This window comes from Myotis myotis, unplaced genomic scaffold (genome assembly GCF_014108235.1).
Source record: "Myotis myotis isolate mMyoMyo1 unplaced genomic scaffold, mMyoMyo1.p scaffold_m19_p_12, whole genome shotgun sequence".
Classification (NCBI taxonomy): Eukaryota; Metazoa; Chordata; class Mammalia; order Chiroptera; family Vespertilionidae; genus Myotis; species Myotis myotis.
Genome location: NW_023416316.1, coordinates 20,948,145 through 20,968,405, shown reverse-complemented (window position 1 = coordinate 20,968,405; position 20,261 = coordinate 20,948,145). Strand labels below are relative to the sequence as shown.

Here is a 20,261-nt window from a genome sequence, read left to right as displayed (position 1 = left end):
GAGCATGAGCTGCTCGCTTCACACAAAAGGAAATTGGGCTCAGAAGGATAAAGTCCTTGGCCCAGGTTACAGAGCCCAGGTCTTTCTCTGCTCCACCACAGGGCTCCCTGGGGGACCTCCTACTTGCTGGTGGGACAACCCAGCATCAGGGAGGGCTGTGGCAGGAGAGAGGACAGGCCCATCGACCCTCCAGAAAGACAGCAATGGACAGCACCATTGCCCAAGCCCTCATCCTCGGGCGGGGCTGATGGAACATCTCCCATCCTACAGTTTACCTCCTCCTTTTCCTAAAGTTGAGGGACAACCAGGTCTCCAAGTGTCCAGGCGAGGACACCACCAAAGAGCATAAAACGCTTAGGTCCTCCTCCGCCCCTGACTCATGACCCCACACGTCCAGAGGGGCTCCGCCCTCCTGTGCTGCTGGTACTCACATGTCAAAGAGCACATTGTGCTGGGGGCAGACCCCCAGGTTCTGCCGGATGGTACTCATCTCGGAGCGAATGTCTTTCCCCAGGATGTAGGCGGTGCCCGAGGTGGGAGGGAACAGCCCAGTCAGGATGGACCTGAGGACAGAATGTTCGAGTCCAGGAGTCAGCGTGAAGCCCCACCTTCCCAGAAACGCTCCATACCCGGCTGCAAAGCCAGCACAGAGCAGAGGCATCAAGCCTCCCACCCCCGACTCCTTCCTAATGGACTCTGACACCCCACAAAGCAAACAAGCCTTCGCTTTAGTGACTGACTATGTGTGGGCCATGTATTCAAAGTGACCACCTCAGTACGAGCATTTTTTAATGAACTCCAATTTGCACTGGAAACTAGGTTCGGACATGGATTCTGCATGCCTACGATCATGTCCACATAAAATGGATGAACAACAAGAAATTATTCCAGATAAAAACAATTTTGTTTGTGTTAATGGTAGGATTTTTGTACGCCTTTTAAGGATTTTCTGCAGTGTTTGTAATATATTGGTTTTGCATTAAAAGAAGATAAAATAGAAAAAGGTCACCCCCAATGACATATCCTTTGCAATGGCTGAGGGACCACACTGAAAGCCGCTAAGGCTAATTCTGTTGTTTCCATGGCCTTCGCGCCCTTTGGAAGCTGCCCACTAGAAGGTCCTCGTAGGTCCAGGGAAGACAAGCATACAGCCAGCTGCCCAGCTGCTTCTCACAGCTGCTTAGGGACAGAGTTCCTGGAAAATGCTACCTCCCTCCAACACATCTAATCTTTCTTGTCTCACATTTCTGGGCAAAGCAGCTCCAAAAGAGAACCTTTCTCAGAGCTGTGAGAACTTCACGTTCCAAGCACACTGCCGAGAACTGAATGGGAACGGTCAGGAAAAGGCACCCAGACTGTTGTAGGCTGAATCAATAACATATAGTAAACCTGGCCTTTGGAAAGCACCATCTGATTAGATAGCATTTTTACACTCATCTTCTCCTCATGTGTCCTGCCCTTGCTTGCCCCAGTGACCAACGCAGTGTGCTTAGGGATGGATTTCTAACTGTGCTCAAGGACCGCCCTGGGGCTGATTCTGAGAGAACCACGCCCTCTTACATGGTGGTGGTCTTCCCGGCTCCGTTGTGGCCCAGAAAGGAAGTGATCTGGCCCTCGTAGAAATTCAGAGTCAGGCCATCGACAGCCACCTTCATGCCATCTCGGTAAACCTTCATCAGGTTCTGAATGGACACACCCAACTTCAGGTGGCTGGGCTCTTCCTCCATGCAGACTGTGAGAAGAGAGAACACAGGAACGAATGCAGAAGACAATGACGCACGGCCTGTGGAGACCAGCAGCTGGGCTTGTACTTTAAGAACTGTCCCCTCTCCATGGCCCCTTCTGGTTCTCCAGGAAGGAGGACAGGCTATAAATACAGGGGTGCACAGAAGTAGGCTAATAATAATACATAAGTAATATAATAGCTGATAAATAAAGAATAGTACAAGAATAAACTCTGTTTCACGTACTCACAACTTGTAAACATACTTTTGCCCACCCCTGTATTTACTTAGGGCCCATTTGGGCACTGGTGTTGGTGATGGGAACACAATGATACAGGAGGATCAGTCCTGTAGGGGGAAAAGACTTAACAATCAGTTAAAATATAAGATGCTAAAAGCTCTTTAAAAAACACATCTGAAGTGGCATGACACTTGTGGTGCAGCCATCTTGTGGAGTACTCCTCAGCAATGAAAAAGAACAATCTGCTGATACACATCACAACTTAGATGGATCTCAAGGGAATTACACAGAATAAAAATCCAATCTCAAAAGATTATATATTGTAAGGTGCCATTTATATAACGTTATGGAAATAATAAAATTATAGAAGTGGAGAACAGAATCTTGATTGACAGATGTCACAGAATGGGGAAGAAGGGCTGTGGCTATGAAAGGGTCACAGGAGGGAGCTTGTGGTGAAAAAAACAGTTTTGCATCTTGACTGAAGCAGTGATTACATGAACCTATACAAGTGATAAAACTGCACAGAACTTAACAAACACACACACACACATACACACACAAGTGCATGTAACACGAGTGCATAAAATCTGAAGGTGTGTGAAATGGACCAATGTCAATTTCAAGGTTTTGAGATTGTCCTATAGTTATGTTAGGTGTCACTATTGGAGAAAACTGGGTGAAAGATACAAGTTTCCTTTTGTAACTTCCCTCCAAGAACCTGAGCAGAGCCCAGAAGGCAGAGCCTTTGCTGAACTATAGGCATCACCACCAGCAGGTCAGGACCCAGGAGAGGATTAGGCTCTGGCTAACGAAGGTGAGAACACTAAGAAGCCCAGGCTGAGCCCGTGGCAGCCACGTGGTGTCAGCCACCGGTTCCTACAGCTGTCTCCATGGTCAGGCAGGCAGTGAGAGGACGGTTCCACAATCACAGTTGTATTTGTCTCTTCCTTCTTCTCATTACGATGGCATGAAAAGTGGAGGGGTGGTGGGGAGGGTGGAGGAGGAGGCTTAGAGTCACTTCCCAAGAAGCCAAGAAAACACGCCTCAGGGACTCAGATGCTGACTCTCTGACAAGTCAACAGCACTGACACAAACAGCTTGGGAGACCTGGGAAAGGGACAAGGAGTGGTTTTAGACTCTTGCCCCCAGCAGTCAGTGGGGGCAGCAGCACTCACTTTCAGATGCGCCCTTCTGGCTGGAACCAGGATGGCTCTTCTCATCACTTTCCTCACCCAACCAGTAGGACTTGGTGCAAGGAAAATACCAGGGCCTGGGGATTCCATACTGGCCTGAAAGCAAAGCACAGGTATGAATCAAGCTCGGCCACATTCCAACATTCCTGAGATTTCCCAACCAGACCCTCTCTCTCCTTGCGCTGCCTTCCTTCGGAGACGAGACAGGACAGGCTGGAATGGAAGGGGGGAGGGGGAGCTACCATTTGATGAGACCTACTTTGTATGACATAAGTTTGCACCTCTTTGAATCTCCCAACCACCCCATGACACAGCTGTCGTTCCTATTTTAGAAAGGAGGAAACTGAGGGATAATTCCTCTACCCAAGATCACTCAGCCAGTAAGTGGAGGACTCAGAATTGATTTCAGATCTGTATGATACAAAATTGCATATCCTATGCAGGAAGTTCAGGTAGGGATAATAAACATTTCACGTATACCTACCCACCTTCCCTTAGGGGAAAATTAGAAGGTGAACCAGAAAGAGTTAAACCTTGCTCTCTTAGAATTTGATCTTACATGAAAATGTCTCCAAGGCAGGTCTTGGTCAAGGAGATGTATTAAGGGAAGTAGCGAATAAATTTTTATGAATGCTAATTCGATTAGATCACAAGCCAGGGCTTGGAGCCAATGTATTTGTTATTCACAAGCTGTGCTGAGGAAACAGAGCCTCCACCAGTGGTAACTCTGGGGATGCAGATGAGAGAATTGGGTCAGCTCTGGGAGCAATCTCCTGGGCCAGCTGACCCAGGGTAACCCAACTGGGTTCACCTCCAAGCACTGACACTTACCAGCTGTGTGGCTACAGGCAATTATTTCACTTCTCTGAGTCACAGTTTTATCATTTGCAAACACTGGTTGTAACAGTAACTTCTTCACTGCAGTCTTATGAGTATTTTAAATGAACCAAAGTATATAAAACACTTTGGACAGTGCCTGGCACAGAGAGCTCAAGAAATAAGCGCTAGCCGGCTGGCATGGCTCAGTGGTTGAGCATCGACCTATGAACCGGGAGGACATGGTTTGATTCCCGGTCAGGGCACATGCCCAAGTTGCAGACTCAGTCCCCAGTGGGGAGGGGCGGGGGGGGGGGGCGGCGTGCAGGAGTCAGCCAATCAATGATTCTCTCTCATCATTGATGTTTCTCTCTCTCTCTCCCTTCCTCTCTGAAATCAGTAAACATATAATTTTAAAAAAGAAAAAGGGCTATATCGGTAGTAAGAGTTGTACTTTTAACATCAGCTGCTTCTCCTTGGTCTGTGTGTTTGCCATAGGTCTAGAGACATAGGTCTAAAGCCGCCGTAGCCACTCTCCAGGGAGCCCCTGACCCTGCAGAAGTCCAAGCAACAAGGGAGACAAGCTCTGCAGCTACAAGTCGCATGTCCCTAGCAGACGGCTAAAGCAGGGCAGAAGCTTGGTGTACCTGGGAAGACAGCCTCGATGTACCACGTCATCACCCCATAGAGGAAGGCGTCAAACAGCATCATAGAGACCGAGGTGGTGAGGTTGAAGCCATCTTCCTCCACGGGGCTCTCGAAGAGGTTGTCCCACTGCACCCCAATGCCCTGCTCCTCGAAAAGGGCAAAGTACTCACAGCCAAACCCGAAAGCCACGGGGGAGAGCAGGCTCTGTGAGAAAGAGGCGAAAGTCACTTATCTATCTCCTGTCTCCTTTTTCTAACACTTCCCATGTAAATTTCACCTGGAGAAATCTGAATGTGCAAAATGGATCAATTACAAGACATGGAAGTAGTCATCTACAGGGTCCCTCTGGGGGAGTGGGCTCCTTGACAGCATATAAAATGATTCTATTTATAGCCACTCATTATGCGCACACATTTCGGAAACGCGGTATGATGAAGTGTAAAACTTTTAGAATTTTATGCTCCCAAAGATGCCCCAAGGGCTCAACATTCCTGCGCCCCACATATACACTCATACATCATCAAGATCCTCCGAGCCCTCTGCTCAGCAGTGATGGCTCCTGTCAGAGCAGCCTGCCTGGGGCCCCTGATATTTAAGGGTCCAAACCAAGGCACCCGGAGGTGACTTTTGGAAGTGATCCGGGGACAGCTGGCAACTCACCCTTACATGGGCTTACACGGCCTTGAAGGCCCCTCCTCCCGTGGACAAAGGAGGGAGGTGTTGAGGGCAGGGGTCCGTGGGAGATGGGGCACCTGCTCCTCAGTTTTTTCAGTTCAGAAAACGTTACTCAAGTGAGACCCAAGCTGGACACAAGGAGCACAGAGTCAAGGAGGAGCCACCTGTGACCTCAAGAGGTTTCAGTTCTACCTGTAGCTGTGACTTACGGTGAGTTCACATGGGGGTGGAGACAAAAGGTGGAAACGGCATCTACTGTCTAAAGGGGCTCCCCAATGCCATTTACCCACAGCTAGGTGGATGGTACAGCCTGGCTCTGAAAAATTCCATCTGATTCAATTCGGCCATTTGATTCACTGAGAGGACTAACGGTAAACAATTTCATGAGACGCAGCCCCTGCCTTCAAGCAGTTTAGAATCTAGCTCTGAGCTTCCCATCCCATCCCATTGGAGACTCTCTCAGCCTGGGCTGCAGCAGAGGTGAAGCCCAGGGGCGGCTGGGACAGCGGCGACCACAGAGAGGCCAGGGTCACTCACCGCGAAGATCTTGAGCGTGAAGCCCACGTAGTCCTGCCAGGCCACACACAGGACGTAGGGCAGGTACAGCATGAAGTAGATGATGCCCCCGCAGGCTGCCGCCAGGTTGGCCCGGGAGAAGAGTGTGCTGATGAGGAAGCACTGCAGGATGGTCACCACGGCGAACACGGACAGGAAGACAAACACCACGCTGGGGTCGCTGTAGGGCAGCAGGTTTCCCAACTGGAAAGGAAGAGACCCAATAAACGTGCTGCCTCTTCAACCAGCAAGCACATCCTCGCATGACCTGCGGGACGAAGCGGGGCTCATTCCTTCTCCTCTTAGAGACGATACTGAGGAACGGTGCTGTTTGTTTTTCTGATGAAGAAACCAAAGCCTAGAGAAGGGAAATGACTAACCCAGGACCACAAAGGGAAATAGTGGTAAGTCAGGACCAGAACAGAGTCCAGGGTTGGCACTCATCAAGGTTTATCTCAACAATTTTGTTCTTTGTTTCTCAAAGCAATCTGACCTGGCTTTTTCTTTTAAATGACTATGACTCCTGGCGCCAAGAGAGTTGTGAGAGAGACGGCAACCCACACGACTTCCCCCTCCAACAGCCAAGGAAAGTGGCCAGGCAATCGTAACATCCCCCTTGACAACCGGCCATGGATCCCACACTCCCATAGTCACATGAACCTTTATGTTTATCTGCAGGAGTTGGGTGTATCTGAGCAGGACCTGCCAGCATGCAGTAGTCCCAGAGTAGCTCCCAGGCACCTGCTACAGGACCCCCACACCCACCACAGAGCTCCGTCCCTCACAGTCAGGCACCAGAGCACGAGAGGGGTTCGCTTTTAGCAAGAACTGCTCTGCCACAGGGTCAGATGACCTCAGTGAAGTCCATAACCCTCCTTGGTCTCATTTCCTTGTACGTTCGGTGGGTTATTTAGTGAGGATATACTAAGACGGCACCAGTGATAAGATTTAAGCAGTGTTGGGCAATCGATAAGTGCGCATTTGTAATGAATAGTAACTAGTATGACACTGAATGTTAGTTCCTATGCCACTGCACTCCCCCCCCTCTTTAAAATCATTTATTTTTATCAGATGGATCCTTAACGGAAATGATTGTGGAGAAAGAAAACTGGCCTACAAACTTATTAATGTATGTGGTGGACAGAGAACTGTGCCTACAGTCCCCTTCTGAGGGGACCTGTCCGGCTGTCAGCAGACAGCCTCCAGATACCAAATTCTCTGGGCCTGTTACTGCTGCAGAGAGCACCTGGCCCTGGGGAACACATACGTTCAAGGACTGGCTGAGGGGCCTGGGCAGGGGATGCCAGGGAGGGAGGCCTTGGGGAGCCTAAAGAGCTGGACACTTCAGCTCCATGAGGGACAACTCTGACAAGCATATAGGCTCCTAGTGCCCATGGGGTTGCCTTGCATTGCCGTTCAATTGCTCCCTTTGCCCAGTCCTGCATCCTCCCCAGAGACACTGATCCCTAATAAATATTCATATGCCAAGCGGTTCCAGCCTCTGCTTCCAGGAAACCTAACCTGTAACCATGTGTCCTTCTGACTACAGTTTCTAGATCGGCGGTTCTCAACCTGTGGGTCGCGACCCCTTTGGGGGTCGAACAACCCTTTCTTTCACAGGGATCGCCTAAGACCATCAGAAAACACACATATAATTACATATTGTTTTTGTGATTAATCACTATGCTTTAATTATGTTCAATTTGTGACAATGAAAATACATCCTGCATATCAGATGTTTACATTACGATTCATAACAGTAGCAAAATTATAGTTATGAAGTAGCAATGAAAATAATTTTATGGTTGGGGGTCACCACAACATGAGGAACTGTATTAAAGGGTCGCGGCATTAGGAAGGTTGGGAACCACTGTTCTAGATATTCCAGGAAGCACCGCCCAATATGAGTAAGGCAATGACCAGCTTTCAGATGCTGTCATGAACCTCTGCCCAGCAGACAGGATGGCACAAGGTAAGTGTGTGCTTACCTGGGAAGCAAGCACCCTGAGCTGTAATCCTGCTTAGCTGCTACCCAGCTAGGCTGACCTTGAGAAAGTCATTGTCCCTGCCAGGGCCTCACTTTTCCCAACTTTAAATTGGGGGCATTGCAGGAGATGGCATGTCTGACCCCTTCCCTCCCAAAGAATATTTGCTATTCTCCCCCTCACGCAGCCCATGCTGGGAAGAGCCAGGGGGCAGCCTTACTTTCAGGATGACCACCAGCAGGCTGGCGCTCACGAGCAGAGGGATGAGGCTGCTGATGAACCAGCTGAACCAGAGGATGCCATTATCCAGGCCCATGATACGCATGGTCTCCTTCAGCCGCGCCTCCTTCTCGTACACGATGCCCTTGATGATCACAGCCACCGAGTAGATCCAGGCCAGTGTCATGAAGAGAGGCATGGACCGGCTCATCACCCGCAGGAAGCTGAGGTCCCAGGAAGGGAGGGGGGAGAATTAAAGACAAGTGTGAGCCAGACTCATGGGCCAATGCCTCCAGGCCTGCATGCAAGAGAAAGCACCATGACTGAGCCAAAGATGGCAGGCCCTCTGCACCCGGACACACAGAGAGCTCATGGCATGAGCAGTGCAATGTAGCGATAAAAAACAACGTATTGCCAAAATAAACTTCTTTGGGGGCCTGCTTTAGTAACTAGGTAACTCCAGGATGTCATTAACCTAAATGTGGGTGATTTTAAATTACTAAAACAAAACAAAACAAAAAACAAAAAACTCCAAACTCATTCTCTCATGAAAGTTCAACATCTCCAAGGTCATCGCATTGCACTGCTGACTTGCCTTGCACAACCAATATGACAGATGGTGCAGAAACACACATCAGGCAGCTCTTGTCAGGGGTATTTCCAAATGAGAACAGGAAATGCAGTGAAGCAAATGGGACACAGAATCTGGTCCCTGAAAATCGAGGTCCAAGGCCCAGCTTTACCCCTTCTGCACGCACTGCTGTGAGTCAACAGCAAGGCTCTTACTGTCTCGACTCGCAGCATCCTCATCGTAAGACATCCTTTCTAGAGTGAATCTGGGCTGAGGGGCTCTTTGGGAAAGTCTTCCTTCGGGAAATTCTGGCTCATCTTTCAGGAAATAAGAAGCAAGATAGTTCTGGGTGGCATGGCAAAGCTAGAGTGAGCCACACAAGGAGAGACAATTGCCCAGTGCAAAGCAGAGAGCAAACACAGGGAGAGGCACCCTGTTCCTTCCGCACTCTGATCTCTACACACACACACACACACCAGCAACAAAAGAGCACAGACACTTTCCAGTTGGGAAGGGGCATCACTATTTCAGATGCCTGAGGTGATTATACTTCTCCCCATGCTCTCTCACAAGAAATCATTAGATCCAAAGGCCCAGCTCCCACCATGAGAAGTTGGCAGCACAGTAACTAAGCACTAAAACATTACCTTAAAAGTCTAAGATAAAAAGGCCTTGCTCCGTTTTACTTGGGTTGTTTGAAAATGCGGTTTTTCCATTACGGAGAAGAAGTACACACGTTTGCACACAGTGAGCTTTTCTAGGTCTGGAACTCTGTCCTGTGTTTGGGGAATGTGTGTATGTGTTTGACATGGCATTCTAAACGTGCAGATTGGGAACTTTTAGAGGTAAGTTACTTAGTTACTTGACTGACTTTTGTGCAGGAAAGAGGTTCAAAAGAGTAAAGTGTTAAAAAAAAAAAAGTCCTGGTAATTGTGGACGAGAAGGGAAGGAGGATCGACAGTGTGTGCCCATGTCTGTGTCTCTAATGCGACTCAAACTGTCAACTATCTACATCTGGCATCTCATTTCCTGAGATCGTCACAGAATTTCAAAAACAACTTATGACCAGTATCAACACCCACATAAAATAAATAAAATCAAAGCGCTCTGTCTCCTCCCTGGGTGTGTGTGTGTCTACACGCCACCTGGGGACAGTGTCAGCTCGCTAAATAAAGAAGGTGGCTTCCTGGTGACTTACATGTCATCGACGTAACAGGGGTAGGGCATCTGCTGCACGTAGACCCCGGTTTTCTTCTCGGTGCCCGTCAGCACCCGGATGATCGCCTGTTCCACCACATCCTGCAGGTAGGCGAAGCCTCCCCAGACGTACCGCATGTCCTCAAAGGGGTCTGCCCGAGGACCAGGATCCCAGTACCTGAAACCGAGACACAGGCAATCAAACATTTTGCAGAACCACACAATAAAAACCCAATCACCCGCAATCCCATCACTGCTCCCAGCCACTGTTTTTATGTTTGTATCTTACCTTCTGGTGTCAGTTGACATGTACACATATTTTTAAATAGACACCAGAAAGAGCATACCACTTAGCTTGTTTTCCCCCTCCACTGAATACCTAACATTGCATCTGGTAGACATACCACCATTTACCTGACCACTCCCTTCCATATTGATTGTTTGTTCCCTTGTAAAAAAGGATAATGTTAACATGGGGAACCCAGAGCCTTTTTTTCTCCTTTTTTTGTTCTGTTGATTTAATTCCTTAGGATTAATTCCCTTGAGTGAGAAGGCTAAATCAAAAGATAATAATATTTTCTAAAAAAAGATATTTCATTACCTTTGAAATAACTGTCTCCATCAAGAAATGTGGCCACTGCACCAAAATTATGCCACCCATTTAAGTTCCTAACAAATTAGTCAATAAAAGTAAGAACCCCTAGTCATCTTAGCTGCTCTTGACTTCCCCGGGGCTGGCTGGTGTGATGGGACTCAACTCACCCATCTTTGATCTTATTCGTCCTCTCCACATTGTCAATGTCCATGCGGATCTTGTACTTGACGTGATGGGGCAACTCGACACTGTCAGGGGGAATCCCGGTGAACACGATTCCAGCCCAGAACTTCCTCTCATCCAGCAGCTCCATGGACTTGTTGATGAGCCAAACCTCTGTTGCGATCGGTTCCACCTTGTTCAGGTTGACACACTGAAGGAAGAACAGCTGTCATGAGTAGTCTGGTGGCCAGAAAAGCAAGCAGTGGCCCAGGAAGACCTGACCCTGAGAGCAAAAGGCTATGTGGCTTTTCTATCCTCACTCTACAAATCTCCCCTCGAGTCACTTTCCAATATGCAACTGAAAATGGGTCATATTTCTTAACTGAAATTTAGAGATAAGTCACTTAACTGACTTTTGTGTGGGAAAGAGGTTCAAACAATGACCATGCCTCCTTTTCCTCTCTGTTTTCTTAGCAATTTTGAGACATTAACAACTAACCAAATAAATAAACTTGTCCCTCTTAAGTGACATCATTTTTAAGAGACTAAATTTTAAAAAATGTAATCTGTCTGATTAGATTTCAGATAAATTTCATAGAAACACTCTTAGGTCAGACAGAAAAAAAGCTCGAGTTAGACTTGTTTATTTACGTATTTGATCATTCAGCTGACATTTACTGAGTGCCTTTTGTACGCCAAGTCCTACGTTAGGTTTGAGGACACTACTGTAAATAAGTCTGTACATCATTCCTAAGCATCCCTCCAATCTGACTGACTTCACCATCTCAGAGGGGAAAAACCACAGCATGGCCTTTTCTAAATGCTCCACAGAACAGAGCCTCACCTCCATGAAGCGACCTATGGTCTGGACCGCCCCGTTGGTCTCATTGAAAGCTTCTCTCCAGGTGTACACAGAGCCGTTCTCTGACTGCACGTCCTCTGGGTACTTGGCCAGAAACGCCACGATATCTTCGGCTGTCCAGTCTAAGCCGGCCAAGCGCTGTTTCCAGAAGTGGTCATTGCCCCTGCTGTTCAGGAGTGTCTGCCATTTCAATGGGAAATCACAAGCAGCAAACATTACAAAACCCTTCACGTACGTGGTCTCCTTCATTTATCTTCACAGCAAACTGCGAGTTAAATAACAGTGTCCCCGTTTTAAAGATGAGAATATTGGGGTTGAGCAATAAATGAATATGATTTTAACCAAGACTAAGTCACAATGCTAATAGCCAGGGAGCTGAGACTCAAAGCCAGACCAGTGCGAATGCAGAGTCCCTATGTTTTCCACTGTACCAAACAACCTAGCTTAGCAGTAAGTAACTACAGCAACAACAGTAATCACCCTTACTCTGCAGTTACTATACTGAATTATTTATCTGTTTTACCTCACGCAACTCTCTGATGGAGGTACCTTTAATAGCTCCCATTTTATATATGGGAAAACCTACATTCAGAGCTGTCAAGTTCCTAACATAAGGTCCCTAATAAGTAGCAAAGTTTAGCAAAGTCAGAATAGGAAACCTGGGCTCTCTGATTCTACTGTACCTTCCCAGTGCATTGAATTACTTTCCTCCCTTGAGACCCTATCTGATGACTCCTCATATAGACCACATCTCTAGTCTGAATGAAGACAAACACACTTTTGCTGTTTAGTTTGGGAAAATAATACCGTTATTAAACCAAGTAAAATACGATCTTTCCCAACTGCAAGACACATGGGTCATGATGCAAAGGAGGCCTAACTTCCATTTCTTGCTCCACAGCTGGTTGGCCCTCAATGTGGGTCTCAATGTGGAAAAACAGAAAAACCTAATTTGGTGCTCAACCGACAGCTACTTTCTTACTTTTTTTTTTTTTTTAAATGCATTTTTATTGATTTCAGAGAAGAAAGAAGAGGGAGAGAGAGATTGAAACATCAATGATGAGAGAGAATCATTGATTAGCTGCCTGGGCACGCCTCCTACTGGGGATCAAGCCTGCAACCCAAGCATGTGCCTTGACAGGGAATCGAACCGTAATCTCCTGGTTCATAGGTTGATGCTCAACCACTGAACCATACCAGCTGGGGATGGCTACTTCCTAAATCAGTCTCATTTCCACTAACATGAGCTGTTTTCCCCACGTGGCTTCATATTTACTATTTTAATGGAAGCATAATGATTTCATAGATTATACTTACTATAATTTCACTGTTTTCATGCTGCTAAGCATTTAGCCTATTTCTAATTTCCCACAATAACAATTATTATAGCAATAACATTTTCTGTTCTACAGTGACTTCTTCTTTTTAAAATTATGTCTATAGGATATATTCCTGAGGGTGTGTGGAATGGAGGTACACAGGGTAGCACACTTTTTATGGTTCTCGCAATTTTCATCCCAAATTGCTTTCCAATAGGGAATAACAATTTATACTGTCATCAGTAATATATGTATTTTTGTTAAAATAAATAGATGCAAAATTGTACCTCACAAATTGTGAAACAACTTTATTCAGAGACTTGAACTGAACGAATGAGGGCTGAGTGAAGACATGTGGTGTCTGGGGTGAGACCTGCCCTGCCCAGTGTGGATTTTGAACAGTACTGCCAAGGAAGCAAGACTAGAGAGATGAGCCCAGTGAAATCCCTGGCCACATGGCCATTTTAGGGTACATGAGGGGGCCAGGAGACCTAATTTCACCCTGAGGAGTAGTAGCCAGGGAGAAAGCAGGGTCTTGAGATGAAGGTGCCAAAAAGCAGCTAAAAAGGAGAACGGTGTAGTATCGGTAGGGTCCCTGATGCAACAGAGAAGTGATTCTGGATCTGTGGGGTAATGCAATGGGTGCAGACAGAGCCACAGATAGCAGAGAGATAAGAGCTATCACAGAGCAGAATGGTGGTTGCCAGGGGCTGGGGTGGGGGAGATGGGGAGATCAAAGTGTACAAAGTTCCAGCTATGCAATCGGAGTTCAAAGGTATACCCTATACCAGTGATGGTGAACCTTTTGAGCTCGGTGTGTCAGCATTTTGAAAAACCCTAACTTAACTCTGGTGCCGTGTCACATATAGAAATTTTTTGATATTTGCAACCATAGTAAAACAAAGACTTATATTTTTAATATTTATTTTATATATTTAAATGCCATTTAACAAAGTAAAATCAACCAAAAAAATGTCATAGGTTCGCCATCACTGCCCCATACCAACAATACATACTCTCGACTTGAAATTTGCTAAGCAATCACTACGTGAGATGATGCATATGCTACCAATTGTGGTGATCATTTTACAATGTAAACGTACATCAAAACATCAAGTTGTTCACTTTATATATAATTTTGGCTTGTCAATACACCTCAATAAAAGCTGAGAGAAAGAAGGGAGGACAGGAAGGAGGGAAAGAGAGAAGGGGGAGAGAGACAGAGAGAAAGAGGGAAACAGCAAAAGAAGGAAAAGAACTACGCCAACAACAGCAGAGACCTCAGGCACTGCCTCATGTGCCAGACTCCATGAGGTTGTAGGGGGTACAGAGTAGGAGAACCCCAAGCTTGCAGTGTGAAACAAACATTCCTTCAAAGAGAAAGGAAAATCGGAGGAGGCTCCTTCAATTTCCACCCACAGGCTGATCAGTCCCTAGTCAGTTTCCAGACTAACCACCCCTGCTCTCCCCGCCCCAATATCTGTCAGCCTAATGGACAGCCCCACCATCCACCAGCCAGACGTCAAAAATCCTCCTCACGCCTCCCTGTCCTTCACCCTCTCCATTCAAGCAGCCCTCAGGCTTCACCTCCTGCTGGCCCTGGCCGTCCACTTGGCTGGCCTCCATCCTGGTCTCTGCCGCCATCGTCCCCCTCTTTAATCCACTTGTCACATCGGAGTAAGACATCTACATCTCCCCTTGCTTCAAGCCCTTTCATGGTCCCCTGGAACTAAAGTCACGGTCCTCCAAACCACAGGCCATGCCTTCTCCCCAGCCACAGCTCCCACATCCCTCTTGCACATCCTGGGGCCTCCCACAGGATCCCTAATGAATGCCACAGCGACGTGTACAAGGCTTTGTCCCAAAGAACTGGGAGCCTGGGAGCTGCTGGAACATCCAGGCCAAACTCTCCATTTAAGAGCAGGGAAAGCATCTACCTGCCTCCAGACCCAAACTCACGGAATCCCTTCCCACTCGTGGGATCCTCCGAGACTCGGGAGGAGAGAAATCCAATGGGGAGAAGTGCAGGTTCCAAGGGGGGGACTGGGAAGCGAACCAGGGAGCAGAGGCCTGGGATCACACGAGGCCCAGTCACGGTGCATGGCTGGGCCACGGAATCCCTTCACAGAGAAGAGACTGGAGCCCAACTGAGAACCATACTTGAAGGGCATGCGTTGTGACTATTATGAGTCAGGAATTATCCAGTAAACCCATAAAAACTGTTGTTCATGTTTTTCTCACTAAAGTCCCTTGGTTTTGGAAAGGCCCCAAGTTAAGAATTCTGCATAGATAACAAGACCAGCACAACAAAGATGACTCCAGCTTTGCCATTAGGGGAAGGCCCCCTGGGAAATGCCCCTCCCAGGGCATCTGGGGACAGTCCTATGTCTGAGACAGTTCCTTCCAGATAGGTATCAGCTCTCAAACCCAGCTGCCTCTCTGATCAATGAGGTGTCAAGACAAGAAACCTGGCAAAATCCATCCCTGCTTCTTAATGGCAGCAGACACGAAAGGAAGCGCCTCCAGTCCGTGGAGATAGAAAACAGCCTAATGATCCTGGCCCAGCCCAAGGCAGGGATGATGTGATTAAATGGCACTCGGGCTCGGGTGGAGGAGACATTCTGTTCTTGCTCAGACTCCTCTGCTTTTGAATCCAATTGTCTCCAGAGCACTAATCCCTTTCAAGTGAAGCGGAAGCACTGAGTGCAATTAGCCTCCATGTGGTAATGGTGGCTCCTCGGAGCAGGTCTCTCGCACCTGTCTATGGGTCAGAGCAGCCCTTTGCTCCCACACCCATGTCCAAGTTCCACCAGGACACAGGAAGGCGAAGCTGGCTCTAGAGCCAGAAATGAAAACAGCCAGGGTCCTGCAATCACCAAACGCTCGCTCCAAACACCAGCCCTCAGTTTCTTAGAAAACTGATGTGCGAGAGCCAGACGCATGGATGCTGATGTGCAAGAAACAGGGTTGCCTGTGCTCGTCACCTGCAGCTCTACAAAGGTGACAGCCCTGTGGCTTGCGCTCAGCTCAATACGTCTACACTAGTTAAAGGTAAAGAATTCTCATCTAAGCCACTTCTGGGTAAGTGACTAGAAACTCGCCTCTCTAGCATCAAGCAGGCACACGGTCATCAGAAGGACACTCACCCGGACAAGGTCCATTTCTGGGCTGCTCTCCATGAAGGTCCAGATCTTGGGGCTAAGCTCTTCCCACATGCCTTTTATGTCATGAAACACAGCCAGTTCCTGGAAGGTCTTATTCACCTGGAGTGAGGAGGGGAGCCAGGGAGAGGCGGAAGAAAAGAGGAGAGGCAGACATGAGAACTACAGCTGCTCCCTGAAAAGACGCTCATCCCAGCACCCTCTTTCAGTCCTCTCTCAGCCCTTCCCATCCCCGGGAAGTGCCTGCTGGCAGCACCGATTCAAATACCCAAGGCTGGAGAGCCGGACCTCAACAGTTAGCTCCGGCCTGGGTCAAACCCAAGGTTCTCACTCTTTGGAAATCCCAGAAGAGCCAGGATTTGCTCGATATACTCCATCTGGAACCACCTGCGACTCTAGCAGGATTCTGGAGAGAAAATCCTGGGCTTGGGCAGCTTACCTCAGCCATGACCTGCCTCGTGGCTGGAGTGTCAGGTGTATACAGGATCTTCCCAACAAGCAGAGGCTTGAGAGCTTTCCATATGATGCGGGAGAGTGGACTGGACTCCAAACTCTTCATCACATCATTGCAATAAGGACCTGTGACGATGAAAGGCAGATGCTCACATGCATGCTCACAGAACCTGCGAGACAGTCCCAGGTTCAAATCCCTGCTCTACCACTTAATAGCTACATAATAAATAACAGCCAGCCTGAGCCTCAGTTTGCTCCCCTGTAAAAAGAAAGTTCATTACAGCTGTCTGGAGAGCCCTAAGAACAATGCTTGATAAATAATCAGAGCTTCTTATAACACTGATTATGGAACGCTCATAATGGAGACGGATCTAGAAAATGTTTTTACTGTGCACAACAAGCCTGCATACCCCTAGGTTCATACCCTCATGCCGATCCTCACCAATTTGTTTTCATTGAAAACACAGGGCTGAACTCAGAATTTAGTTTTCACGCAAAAAAAATCAAACAATTCCCATGGGGGCAGGGGGGAGATAAGAAGACATATGTAATACTTTCAACAATATTTATTAAAAATAAATAAAAAACAATTCCCCTTCATTAAAAGGTCTGATCACAAATATAAGTAACCAATGTAAAAAAAAAATCCTAAACTGAGAAGTCTGAAGTTAAACCAGATACTAGGGTTTGATTTTCCAGAAGGATTCCTATTTTTTTTTTTTTTTTTACATTTCATTCCAGGTTCTTTTAGATACCAAGGATCCTCTCAGTGGTTCTCAACCTTCCTAATACCGCGACACTTTAATACAGTTCCTCATGTTGTGGTGATCCCCAACCATAAAATTATTTTCGTTGCTACTTTATAACTGTAATTTTGCTACTGTTATGAATCGTAATGTAAACATCTGATATGCAGGATGTATTTTCAGGGGTCGCGACCCACAGGTTGAGAACCGCTGCTACATGCTGCAAAGACAATATAATTTTTTTTTAAAGAGGATCTGCTCACAAGTCCACCTGTTGGGAAAATGAAGGTTCCCTCGGTTGACTTGCAAAGCGAGGAGCAGAGGGGATGGCGTTTCAGAAAACTGCCTGTAACGCCATCCCCTCCGGCTTGCAAAGCAACTGCGCTGTCTGAGGGCTTTACTCCAGCGGTGAGGAGAGGTTCTTGGGTTACAGTCATGCACAAAAAGCTGCCTCACTCGCTGTCTGAAAGACACACCTGCGGTTGGAAATGGAGAAAGGCTCGCTTGCATCAAGTTTTCAAGGGAAAGGATGCCATTGTTTAAAACTGTAACACTGGCTCCTCGCTGCCATCCAAAGTGCCCGGGTGTGAGCAGCAGATATGGAGTTACAAGGTTCTTTAACACCGCATCGCAGCTAAGACCCAAAACAAACACCTGATCAAATGCCCGGGCCTGATGGGAGACACACGCCTTCACTGACAGGTATTTCAGAGGCTGTGTGGTTTACCGGAAGAAAAGCTGGAGCCAGGGGGATCTGGGCTTAATCTTGGCTCTTGTGGATTAGTGAGGCTTGTGTGGCTTTGAACAAGTCACTGAACCTCTCTGAGCCTGGAGAATGTGAGGCTATAAAACCTTCCTTGAATGGCTACCGTATGGGTTCAATGAGCTAATAAGCAGAATGCATAGGAAATGTTCCCTCAAGGTTGACTTTTATGTTGTTGTTATTATCATTACTGCTATTTTTTAAGTTTTTATTATAAAGCACTAGTGGCCCGGTGCACAAAATTCGTGCACATTAAAAGGGAACTAATTAGAGGAAATATTTTAATATTGCTGTTTTGTTTCCATCTCTCCATCCCAGTCTCTCCCAGTCTCTGGCTTTGTTTTTCTCAGCAGTCCTCCAGGCCTCCCTGCCTCCCTGCCTCCCTGCCTCCCTCTTCCTCTTTCCTGGCTGGGAAGGAGCAGGGCCAGTGAGGGCAGCTCCACCCTCTGCCCTGGGGCCTCATTCTGAGAGAAGCTCTGAGAATGGGGAGGGAAAGAAAGGGAGAAAAGACTGTGAGCTGGTGGGCGCTGTGTGTGTGTGTGTGTGTTCGTGTGGTTGTGAGTGAGTGTGAGTGCCGGCCCCGCCTCCCCAGCCCCACCCTAGCTGCCACAAGTCCCCACCCACCATAGCCTGCTGCGCAAGCAGCCTGGGCGCTGCGGTCGGTCGTTGTGGATGCTACGGACCCTGGCTCTTTATAGATATAGATACCTCAAGAGGAAGGAGAGAGGAGAGGGAGAGGGGAGAAAAGCCTTCATTATTCTGGGAACCACTCTCCTACATTCCCCAGAAAACTGGGAGATTGGCTTTCAACTATTCATTCACCACTTGATAAACACACTGTGTACCTGAGACGTGCCAGGTCCCAAGCAGTGGGGATAGGTAGCTAATCAGGAAAAGACGCTAGGTTCTAGGTGCTCAGTGGTGAGCAAACAGACACATGCACATCCAATGCTGCACCAGAGGATGAGGGTTAGCATGAGGGAGAGGGGACACAGGGCTGCCTGAGTCTACATCGAAGGTGGCAGAGGCCAGGGCTTGGGCCTGCAGACACTCACTTGTAGAATTGTCATAGACAGCGCCAGCATCCTCCTCAGTGCCATTGCCTCCAAAGAGGGCTTTGTAGTTGTTGTCCTCATACCAGTTGAGGGACTTGATCTTCAGGCCCCCACCCTCGGGGTGGCCACAGACGATGCGGGAGACAGCCTGGTATATCTGGGTGGAGGAGATGGAGCTGTTCACGTTGGTCAGAAACATCACCTCCTGCCGCATGTCACTCCAGCTCTTCATGCTGAACAGCTGAGGTCAGGGATCGGGAGGGAAAGGAGAGGGAGGAGGAGAAAAGGGTAGAGCAAGGGTGGGAGACAGAAAAGAGAAAAAAACATCTTATTTTCTCAACCTTTCCAAAGCCACATCCCAGAACATATTTTGTATGACATCATCTCCTCAGGGCCTGTGAGGGGATGCCAGACCATGCTACCAGGGTTGTGGTTTACGGCATCTGTGTACTCTGAGAGGTCTGGAATGCAGACCTGATCTACCTGACATAGTTCAAACCTGCATTTTCATGTGATGCCAGGTGATCCCCAGGCACAGTCAAGGTAGAGAAGCACAGCTGGGCAGTGAGTGGAGCCGCTGGCAATGGGCATTATTTCATTCTGATTGTCTTCTGGTGTAGGAGACAATGCTTTCTCTGAACAGCTGCATGCTCACATACATACATCAGGAACTGCTCACACCCTCGATCACGGAGTCATTTCTAAAACACCCTCAACCTCAGTGTGGAAACTAAGGGGCCCCCGCCCCTTGGGAGGAAAGTGACTGTGTGTGCCGTCCCATCCTTGTCTCAGCTCAGTGCTGGGTGATGGAAGAGCATGAAATGGGAAGACCCGAGTTTGCATCCCAGCTCTGTCTCTCATTAGCTTACAGGCTTACAAGAGTCACCCCTCTAAGGCCCAACTTATCATCAAGACGATGACAGTGTGGTGGCGAGGAATAAATCACATGACACACGAGAGCGGCCCCTGCACAGAACAGCCCCCGCGAGCGATGAGTCAGACGCTCCGGGCAGCCAGGGGCTGTGTCTGACTTCCACTCGACAAGGGCTTTGCCTCCCATACAAATGGACTCCCGCACCTTGTGGAGTTCTTGGCCCCATTGCTCTTATAATTAAATATTTATGGAGCACTTTGTATTTCCACACATTTCACAGTACATCATTAACAGATCCCTCATTTCCTTGAAAAGTCACTGCATGTTCTCACCACCTGGAAAACCAGCCGGGGGGTGGGACTGGGCAGTGGGAGGTGGGAGGTGGGAGGTGGGGGGGGACGGACTATGGAACCTGCACACGCCTCAGAGGAGGCCTAGAATCAG

At 48.0% G+C, this 20,261-nt stretch overlaps 1 protein-coding gene across 6 annotated transcripts in view; it reads right to left on the bottom strand.

Annotated features, from left to right (window-relative positions):
• ABCA1 (ATP binding cassette subfamily A member 1) overlaps positions 1–20,261 on the bottom strand; it is a 114,407-nt gene that overhangs the window by 35,901 nt on the left and 58,245 nt on the right. For 5 of the 6 annotated variants that reach the window (XR_004971195.1, XM_036330156.1, XM_036330153.1 and 2 more), the window contains 12 exons: positions 18,944–19,184; positions 16,366–16,505; positions 15,912–16,028; positions 11,429–11,626; positions 10,590–10,795; positions 9,829–10,005; positions 8,061–8,283; positions 5,838–6,059; positions 4,625–4,829; positions 3,144–3,257; positions 1,561–1,732; positions 432–563 (listed from right to left, as the gene is read on the bottom strand). Coding sequence is in view for 5 of the 6 variants with exons in the window: in XM_036330156.1 (XP_036186049.1) it covers positions 432–563; positions 1,561–1,732; positions 3,144–3,257; positions 4,625–4,829; positions 5,838–6,059; positions 8,061–8,283; positions 9,829–10,005; positions 10,590–10,795; positions 11,429–11,626; positions 15,912–16,028; positions 16,366–16,505; positions 18,944–19,184 (2,147 nt within the window). In the remaining variant the exon portion in view is untranslated. Of the gene's footprint in view, positions 1–431; positions 564–1,560; positions 1,733–3,143; positions 3,258–4,624; positions 4,830–5,837; positions 6,060–8,060; positions 8,284–9,828; positions 10,006–10,589; positions 10,796–11,428; positions 11,712–15,911; positions 16,030–16,365; positions 16,506–18,943; positions 19,185–20,261 lie in introns of those variants that run through there. The other variant, XM_036330157.1, reaches the window with a different exon arrangement.